Source organism: Corvus brachyrhynchos, unplaced genomic scaffold (genome assembly GCF_000691975.1).
Source record: "Corvus brachyrhynchos isolate BGI_N302 unplaced genomic scaffold, ASM69197v1 scaffold145, whole genome shotgun sequence".
NCBI classification, from domain to species: Eukaryota; Metazoa; Chordata; class Aves; order Passeriformes; family Corvidae; genus Corvus; species Corvus brachyrhynchos.
This window is the reverse complement of record NW_008238344.1, coordinates 458463-468852: the sequence shown is the minus strand read 5'-3', so window position 1 is coordinate 468852 and position 10390 is coordinate 458463. Positions and strand designations below refer to the sequence as shown.

Below are 10390 nucleotides of genomic sequence, written 5' to 3'. Positions count from 1 at the left end.
GTCCCAGCCGGTACTAGTGCCCAGTTCCTGCCCGTACTGGTGCCCAGTACAAGCCCACACCACTGCCCAGTACCAGCCTGTACTGGTGCCCAGTTTCTGCCTGTATTGGTGTCCAATACAAGCCCACACCACTGCCCAGTACCAGCCTGTGCTGGTGCCCAGTTCCTGCCCGTACTGGTGCCCAATATAAGCCCACACCACTGCCCAGTACCAGCCTGTACTGGTGCCCAGCTCTAGCCTGTATTGGTGTTCAGTGGCATACTGGGCCACCAAACCGGTGTCTGATGCCAGCCCATTCCGGTGTCCAGCGTCAGCCTGTACTGGTGTCCACACTGGCACCCAGTGTCACCCCACACTCGTGCCAAGTGCCAGCCTTACACTGATTTCTGATGCCAGCCCCTAACGATGGACAGTTCTTGCCCATACTGGCGCCCAGTGTGCCCAGGATCAGCCTGTACTGGTGCCCAGTGCCAGCCCAAAGTGGCGACTATTGCCAGCCCATACTGGTGCCCAGTTATCAGCCCACTGTGGTGCCCAGTTTCAGCCTGTACTGGTACCCAGTACCACCCCTGTGTTAATGTCCAGTGCCAGCCCATACTGGTGACCCGCGCTGGCCCATTCTGGTGCCCAGTTCCAGCCCATCCCTGTGCCCGGTTCCAGCCGGTCCCGGTGTCCCGTGTCCCCCGCCCGGTGCTCGGCTCGGTGGCGCCGCCGCGCGGGGACCGAGGGGAGGGGAAGCGGGGACATCGGGCAGACAAGGTGTTAATAGACATTTACAGCCTTATAATTTAAATTAATGAATGATAATTACAATAATTATCGTATAGAATTATTGCATTTTAAAAGTATTATCATTTCTATTAAATATACATTTTATTCTTACTTATGTTATGCTTTTTATTTTATCGTTAATATTTTTTTTAATATATAATACTTTAAAAATATTTTAAAATTTTATATATTTATATTATTATATGAAAATGGAATACATCAATATAATAAAATTGCTTTATATAATATTTTAGTATTTTATATTACATAAATTTTACATTATAGAAATTTTATCTAGATATTTTAATATATTTAATCTTTCATATTATACATTTAATTTAAATTTAGTAGCTGTTCATAAATTTCAAATTTTTAATTCTTATCTTTTATATTTTTATATTTATTGTGTATATTTTATTTATGTATTTTTATTTGTCTGTATATATATCTACATACCCCCCCATACACACACACATGGTACAGGGACAGCCCTGTCCCTCTGACCAGGCCATACACAGGGGGTTGGCAGCCCCTTGTTGCAAGCAGTTGCCTTAAAAGAAATCAAATCAAATCAAATCAAATCAAATCAAACCAAAATCCATATATAATTTATGAACTAAAATGGGAAGTGGTGCTGGAGGAAGCATCTCCTGGATGAGCCCAGGGAAGCCAAGGAGGGGTAAAAACAACCTTGGGAGCTTGGAGTTGTCCCTGTCCCCACCTCAGGGACCAACTCCCAGCTCTGCTTTCCCCACTTGGGTTGATTTTTCCCCTTTTCCTGCCCCTTTCCAGCCATTTCTGCGGGATGTGCCGTTGGGTGCCGCTCTCCAGCGGCGCTGGCACCGCGCTCCAGCTCCATTTACCTGGGCACGTCTGGAAATGTCAGCCGGATCTTGGAGCACCTCTTAACCTTCAGCATTCCCCGGCAAGGCCTGGGCTGCAGAGCAGCAGCAGCAGCAGGAGATGCTCTTAATGCTCAGGGAGGAGAGGGAGACCAATCGATTTTTTGCTACTAAATTTAGCCTCAAATATCAAATTTAAAAATAAACTTCCTGGAAACTTGTTGGTTTGAGGGTTTCTTCTAAAGGTCTGTTCTGCCAGCTCACTCCCTGCTCCGCTGTCCCAGCATCGCTGGGACACTGGAAGGAACTCCAGAAGATGCTCAAATCAGAGAGGAAAACCTTATTAAACACCCCAAAAATCCAGGGAGACCCCACCTGGAGGGCCCTTTGCCTGTGTAAGACCCCCACCACAGTGGAGATGCCCTAAATAACCCCCAAACCTTTTTAACCTCTTCGGGATTGTAGACAGGGAGGATTTTTGGCAAAACCACGTCACAGAGCCCTGATTTGTGCTGATTCTTGATGCTTCTTCTCCAAGACAATGAAACCAGACACTGGTAGTTGTACAGGGAGAAAAATGTGAGAAAAATTTGCTCTGCACATCTTTTATTAAAGACCCAGCTGGGCTCCTTCCCTCCCCTTTTGCCCCCGGACTGGGGTTGGAGGGCAGTGAAAGCTGCCAAGGTTTCACAGCAGTTTTTTGGTGCAATTTCACTCCACTGTCGGTGCACCTCTCAGGCTTGCAGCCACCCCAGCAGAATCAACAGCCTGTACCAAATTGCTTTGAAATTAACTTAAACTAAGCAGATAAAACACTCCAGTAATTTTATTGCAACTTGACTCTGCTGAACATTAAAGAGCATCCAAAAGGCACCTGTTGCTGGAGGGTGTCCAATGTGTGCTCCCCCAGGAGCTGACCAAAATCTGCCCCTTTCCTTTGGCTCCTCCACCCTCTGGACCCCCCAAACCCCACATGGAGCAGGACCTTTTTCAGCTCTGAGTTTTTGCAGCATCCCCAGCGCTGCTCCTCTCTGAACATCACGAGATGACGGAGCTGTTGGAGAACATCTGGGTGTTGCCTACCTTGGGTTAAAATCTTTGGAAGAAAAACCTGTTTGGCCCTAAAGGAGAAGTTTTAAAAGGTTGGATTTTACTCAAAGCCCTCAGTTTAGCTGTGGCTGCAGGTGATCCCTCTATGGAGGAGGCAGCAGCTGCTCACACCAAGTCCCTGCTGGATTGTTATCCACCAGATCCTCTCTGCAGGTCCAGCTGCAAAGATGATGAGAAAATCTCCTGAAAACTCCTTGCAGAAGAGATTCTTCCTGTGGGGGGGGATGTATGAAGAAACCAGATACCAAAGAAGCTTCGAGTCAAAGGAGAGGGGGATCCTGAAGCTCTGCTGGATGGAGCGCCGCTCTCGGTATTTCCGGATGCTGGAGAGGGATGCAGCAGTGCCTGTGGGCAAACAGCTCTTCCTGCCTAAGCTCAGCCAGGCTAACCTGCCTGGTTTCGCCCGAATTCCAGGAAAACCATGTGGGAACCAAATGTCCAGAGTATTTGGGGAACACTGGGAACAATAGGGAAGAGGGATTTTGATGCTCAGGTTTGCAGCGAGCGCAGGAGATGGGGTTTGGGTCAAGTTGTTCTGAGAGATGGAAGCAAAGATTAATGAGATGCACGATCCTGGGAGAGGGGAGGAAACCCTGCCAGGTCCCATCTTCCAGGTGACTGCAAATGTTACAAATTCCCTTTAAAATTTTGGCAGGACTCAAACCCCCTCTCCACTCCTCCTCCTCTTCCCCCTTTTTATCATTGTTTCAGCACCTTTCTGTCTGAAATTCTTTTTTTTTCCCCCCCAGACCTTCCTAATGCTCTTACTGGAGCAGGTAGCCAGGCTCTGCCTGATACATTCCTACCCCAGAAACCCATGGAGACCCTTCCCCAGATTCCCTTTGGGACAAGCACCCACTCTGTGGCTCCATGGCCACACAAGCCCTACACAATCACACTGCATAAAACCAGCAGAAGGGCAGGTCTCTGGCTTTTATTTTTCCTGTGGACAAAATAATAAAAAAATTCTAATTGGCACAGAAGCAGCAGCCTTTATCATCAGTCTTGGGGTTTAATGAAACACAGCAGCAATTCCCAGTTCTCTCCCCAGTGGTCCCCAGCAAACAGCTCTGTTCGGTTTCCACGGGAGAGGCCAAGGCCCCCGGAGACATCTGACATGGAAAGCTTAAAGAAAATTCACAAGTGTCTTTTATAGTGTTCACTTTGGGCTGTAACAAACTGGGCTTGTGGCTGAACAGCTTCAAAGCTTCTGCTCCAAACACGGGACACAGATTCCCTGTGGAAGGGTTCACACGATGTTTGTGTTTATCCTTCCCAGGATCTTCCTAATGTCCACCTCGAGATCCTGAAGTGGTGTAGGAATGGGAAGGGAAGGTGAGGAGCTCAGGAAACACCTGAGCTTTACTCATTCCTCAAGGAGCAGAGCAAGCACCCAGGATCCAGCAGGGAGCAGAGCCTTGTGCTGGAGCCAGAGGTGGGGAAGGCACTGACCCACGGATGGACAGATGGACAGAAAGGCAAGAGGAGCAGCCATGTGAGCCCCAAAGGTCAGTGACCACCCATGAGGGGCTACTGGGAGGCCCCAGGGGGAGGGAGCATCCCCAGCCTTTTGGTTCCTCTTAATTCTGCACAGGGCAAAGAGAGAAAAACCACGGGGGTTTTTTCCATGTTTCCAGGAGAGCAGGGCACAGTTCCTACCACACAGAGCCTCTGCTCCTCCCTTCCTCACCCTGGTGACAGTGCCACGGCCAGACCCCCACCCTGGGCACCTACACCACATATCCAACCTTTGCTCCCAACATTCCACCTGGGAATGAGGCAGGACAGTGTTTCTCTTTAGGGATGAGCAGGGAAGGATGGAGATCCCATCACAACAGGGCTGCTGCAGAGGTGAAAAGGGTCGGTTCAAAGAAAAATCTCACTCCCAGACCAAAAGGAAAGGTTTCAGTATATTTTAATAGTAAAATGGTTCTTATTTTTTCAAGCAATGTCCCACCTGGATGAGTCTCAGCAGGATTTTTGCTTCCCGGTCCTGCTGTACCGGGGCAAAGCCTCGGAGGTCGTGGCTGTACCTGTGCAGAACAGCTCCCAAAAACTCACAGCGTGCTGCCAACACCACCAAAACACCTCCCAGGCAACCACCACCACGGCACAGGACTCTGCTCAGGCTCTCGGGAGAAGAGCAGGAGTTAAAAATCAGCTTTTAATAACAGTCTGGGTTAAGATTTAGAGCAGGCTACGGAACAGAGGAGAGGCCAAGGTTTTATTTAGTAAAAAGGTACGGACTCAGGTAGCAGAACACCTTACAGTGACTGACTGGGCAGGGAGGGGTGAGGTCAGAGCACAGCCCTCGCTGGGGTTGGGTTTGGGACGTGGAGGACGACGGGGTGACTGTAGGAGAAGCAGCTTCAGACTCGAACTCTGGCTCCAAGAGAATGGATTCAGAAAAATATTGCATGAAAAGCCTCAGGATTTTCGTTCTTTCATAGATGTATATTTACCAGTTTTCACAAAGACTGCAGGAATACGATTATAAACAATAAATTAGGACTTCATGTTGCTATCATTTGGCATAACACAATCAGGCAATTTTTCCTTTTTTAAATATAAGGCAACACAAGCCAACACATAATTTAATCCGTCTTTAGTCAAATTGCTTAACTTTGCTAAGGAGTTACCACTAAAGAACGGGTTATAGTACACTTAAAAGAATTTAAATAATGACATGATATAAGTGTACTAACTTACGCAAGGAGTCAGAAACGTACTCTGCTAAGCTTTGAAACCTAAATATTTGTTACAGCCCAGGACTACACGTTCTAAATTAAAAAAATACAAATAAATGTTTTCTAATTTTCCCATTTACGAAAAACGTTTAAGAATCTCTAGCCAACTATGACGTCACTTCAAAACTTGTTTTTTTTAAACTTTTTTTTTTTTTTTAAATTTTGTATGATGTCTTTTAAGATTTTTAAACCATGCTCATTAAGGAAAGTTCAAGGAGCAAATACTTAAGGCTTTGTTTTTCCAAGGGCTGTGAGGGAGGCCAGTGGATGGCAGAGGCCAGTGGGTTCACCCATACACAATGCTACTCAAACCCACACTACCAGGCGACATTCATACAGAAATATTACACTTAAAAGTTACAGTGTAGAGCAATATTTTTTAGCCAGTGTACATAGAAAGAATCAATGCATTTATTTTTTTAAATTTTTTCTTCTTCTTCTTCTTTTTTTTTTAGGTTTTTTTTCTTTTTTTAATTTCCAAACTTGATTGTGATCATTATGTTCAAGTATTAGTCTCGTTAACAGAGATGAGGAATTTTCTACTTACAACAGATTCGGCTGTTAGAAAGGAAAGGGATGTTTTGGTACACTGAGGAGAACACGATGCTGAGGTTAGCCAGTAGTTAGTGTCCTACAGTCACTGACTCAACTGCTGGAAGTGACGTGGGGAAGGAACAGAAGGAGTTAGGCACCGAGACCCTGGGAAAAAGGGATGTTGTAAATAGCTTCGCTAATTCCCAGGGAGAAGAATTGCTCCATTAAATCCGCTGGGGGGTTTTGATGGAGAAGAACAGGGGACTGTCAATCCCACAGTGGCTTGTGAGAGGAGCTTTGATTCAGACCAACCACCTCCCATCCCACAGCGGGACCACGCTCACTGCACCGGGGATGGGCTGAGCTACACCTCCTCACCCTGACAGTAATTCCAGCTACCAGAGAAGTGGCTGAACCCTTTTTGGAGTTGTCAGTGGGTCTGGATTCCCTTCACATGAGGCTGGCCAGACTCCTAGCAGCGAGGGGTTCAGACAACGTGAGCTTTGAGGCTGGTGGAAGGGCAGTGGGGAGGGGGAACACGATGAAAGGCAGCTCCCTGTGGCTGCCTTCGTCCCAAACCTGCCGTTCCCCTCCTCCATACCCTGTCCAGAAAACAGAAAGCGTCAGAAAAACCTGCCAGAGACTTTTGACTTTGGACAAAGTCTAAATGATAAACGTGGGCAAGAAACAGCTGAAAAGCTTCTCCCTCCATTAAAGCCTAAATACATACCCCTAGCTGGCTCTTTTCAAACGTAGGCTCTTTTTCAATTACACAGGCCTCTAGACAGTGCAAATGGTCAATGTTTAATGCATTAATGAAATGGGCTTTCGAGTTGAAAATAAGCCCTACTCCCTGACAAAATTCTGTTGCTCTTAATCTTGTGAGGAAATTGAGATGGAAATGGAAGCAGCTACGCTACCTCGCTCTCGCCGGAGCTGGAGAACAGATGCGGTTGCGAAACCCTGCAGCAACTCAACCTCAGTCCAGCGAGGAGCTGCTCAGCAGAAGGCAAAGAAAAGCTGCACAAAGGGGAACTCTGCAGTGAGGAAACAGCTGTGGCGTGAAGTAGTGTAATGAAATTCTTTGACACAAAAGGCATGTTAAATATTTGATGCATAAAGGAGAGAGATAACATGTAAGCAAAGCTCTTTAAATATACAGTATGTCTTCTTCCAATGGGTACTATAATGATCACACAAGTTTGCAAGTTAAAAACGCCTTGCTTATTAATTAAAATTAAGACTAAAACCTATAATTTTTTTGTCTGTGAAAGTGACTGCAGCCTATCTATACCCTGGGTGTTGAATATGAAGATTTCGACTATCGGTTGGTTCAGGTGCTCGGTTCATGGGAGGCCGATGGACTTTTCCCAGCACGGCCATGCTCTGGTCTCGGAAGCAGGACTGCTGGAAGTCCCCACTTAGGTAATCCATGGTCTGCATCACATTATTCTGGCTGGATGGGCCAGCTCCAGCTCTGAAATGAGTTCCTCCTGCACAATCCAGCGGCGCTCCCGCTGGCTGTCCCCCGTGGAAAGGCATGGCGAGGTCCTGGGACCCAGAGCTGTCACTGTTGGGCGTGGGCAGAATGTTATTCCAGAGGGGCTGGAAATAGTGCCCATTGGTATATGGCAAAGGTCCCTGCAACCCGTTCACAGGCGGAGAAGGTGTAGGCTTCTCGATGGGGGGCTTCAAGCTGAAGGACTGGCCCATGCACAGTTCTTGAGGGTAGTTGGAAGTTTTGCCAGGGAAACTCTGCCCTGCAATCTCTCTCTGAGGGTGCTTCCCCGCGAGTCCAGCAGGCCCAGCAGCATCCCCACACATTTGCTGCAGATGTGCAAGCTGGTGCTGGTTCCACGCAACCGATTTGATTTCGTTCTGGTAGGCGGGTGGCACCCTGTTAATATTGACCATGGGCACATTAACAGAGGCAGGAGGAATAGCAGCAGCAGCATGGTCGACAGGGTTTACTACACAGGAAGGCATGGGTGTAGGGACATTGTGAGTAGATACCCTGGTACTTGCATTGATAAGCAGGTTGCGACTTATAGGGCTGGGGTTTGCAATCTGTCCCTCACACACTGAGGTAGTGCTAATGCCAGCTCTGGCCTGGCAGAACTGGTTAATCTGGTGCACAATGCTGCTCAGGTCCGGTGGCTGGTTCTGCTGCAGGGTGGCAGCCATAGAGAGGGGAATGGTTGAGGTAGACACGGTCACATTCGGCGGCGCGTCTGCATCCGGCATCTTTCTGCCTCCATGTAAACCCGGCTGCAGCAGCGGGTTCGGGGGGTGCTGCAGGGTCTGGTGTGCCATGGTCTGAGGGTGCTGCAAGCCCTGCGGCTGCTGCATGTTCTGCGGGTGCGGCAGCGCCTGCGGGATCCCCTGAGGGTGCGGTAAGCTGGGTGGCTGTGGAATACCCTGAGGGTGCTGCGGGATGCTCTGGGGGTGCGGCAAAGTCTGTGCATGCTGGAGAGCCTGCTGGCGAGCGAGCGCCTGGGGGTGGGATAAAGTGCTTGGTGCAACGTACGGCGTGGAGGGGGGGTTCATCATCGCCTCCGGCAGCAGGCGCGCCCGCGTCCCGTCAAAGTCCTTGATGATTCCTTTCGCTGGGGATTTGACTATGGCCAGCAGGCCCGTTTTCGTGGTGGCCTGAGATGGGTAGGGGCTGTACCTCTGGCCCGAAGTATCGAGTCCGTTCACAGTACGGCGTATGTGTTTCCTCTGGGGAACCTTGACGCTGTTTGGAAAGATTTTTATAGTCAGTGGATTGTTGGCGACCTTCTTAGCATAAGCATCCAATTCTGCTGGGGTAGGATACTGTGCAGATCTCATTTTCTGTGTAGTGTCCCCTGCGGAGAACGGAAATTTCGTCAGTTCTGGTAAGCAAGGGATCAACCCCAGGGCAAGACAGTCACACAACAAGGGCAGAAAACCTCCAAGGAATCAAGAGGCAAGAAAACTTCATCCTGCCAGACCAGCGGGTCATGTGGCAGGTACCTCATTCCCTTTATTACCTGGTGACCAACACAAGCCCCAGATCAGCTTAAGGCAAGATGTGAACAAAACCACGTTCTCATCACAGTATGTTTGCAGTTGGACAAAAATAGGGAAGGTGTTATAATCATCAGATTGTCTCCAGCTGAAATATTCCTCCCAGCCTGCAGTGGTGGGCTGGTTTTTATTCTCTTAATTTAAGCTGCCTCAAGCCATAGCTCTTCAAGCCACTCTTGGTATTTTTACCATGGAACTCAAAATTGGAAAGTTATGAATTAAACATGAAGCCCCTGTAATCCTGAAGTGGGAACCACACTGTGGTGGGCTGACCCTGGCTGGGCACCAGGTGCCCCCAAAGCTGCTCTGTCACTCCCTTCCTCAGCTGAGCAGGGAAGAAGAAACACAGGGTCAGAATAAGGAAGGGAAGATACCACTCACCAACTGCTCTCATGGGCAAAACAGACTTGGGGAAATTAAGTTTAATTTATTACCAATCCAATCGGAGTAGGGTAATAAGAAATAAAACCAAATCTTAAAACCCCTTCCTTCCACCCCTCCCTTCTTCCCGGGCTCAACTTCACTCCTGACTTTCTCCCCCTCCACAGCACAGGGAGATGGACACAGCTGCCTCACCATGGTCTTCCCCATGGGCTGCATGGGAATCCCTGCTCTGGTGCCTGCAGCACCTTCTTCCCCTCCTCAGCAGTGCCCTGAGGGGCTGTGCAGAGCTGCTCCTCTCACATATTCTCACTCCTCTCTCCAGCTGCAGCTGTGCAGGTTTTTCCCCCTTCTTAAATCTGTTATTCCAGCAGCGTGTCCATCCTGGGGCCAGCTGGCACTGGCTCCATCAGACCTGGGGGAAGTTTCTAAGCAGCTTCTGCATGCCCCCCCTACCAAACCCTTGCCCTGCAAAACCAATATACATCAAAGCTTCAGCTCAAGCCTCCATTTACACCCCACTCCTTTCCTAGCTGCTGACATCTGAAAGCACTTGGAGTGTCTTTCTGTCCATTAGGAAGCTCTTGTCGGCCCAAGCTCAGCAAATGGAAGGAGGCTGATTATTTTATGGCCTGCAATTATTTCTTCAGCTGACTTTTCAGGGTGGCCATCTTGCTAAGGACACCATCCCCACATCACGTGGCAAAATGATGTGATTCTCTCACAAGATTAAAAACATGCTACTCCCCAGATATAGGCAAAAGGTTTCTGCAGACAGAGGTGTGGTTTCACTTCCTCTGATTTACCAGATACCTACCTGGCTCACAAGCTCTGACTGCTTCTGCAAAGAACTCCAGAAATCTAGCGAAATGCTTATGTGTCTCTTGCCATAACCATATTCCAAGCAGAGAGTTGGGTTGTTTCCCACCACAGCTCTGCTGCCGAACTCCTATG

At 48.5% G+C, this 10390-nt stretch overlaps 1 protein-coding gene across 1 annotated transcript in view; it reads right to left on the bottom strand.

The window, feature by feature from the left end:
* Positions 1–4620: 4620 nt before the first annotated feature.
* The window catches only part of FAM222B (family with sequence similarity 222 member B), a 25169-nt gene continuing 19399 nt past the window's right edge, over positions 4621–10390 (bottom strand). Inside the window, exon 3 of the mRNA XM_008634389.2 lies at positions 4621–8853. Coding sequence (XP_008632611.1) covers positions 7289–8853 — 1565 coding nt within the window. The 3' untranslated portion in view covers positions 4621–7288. The remainder of the gene's footprint in view (positions 8854–10390) is intronic.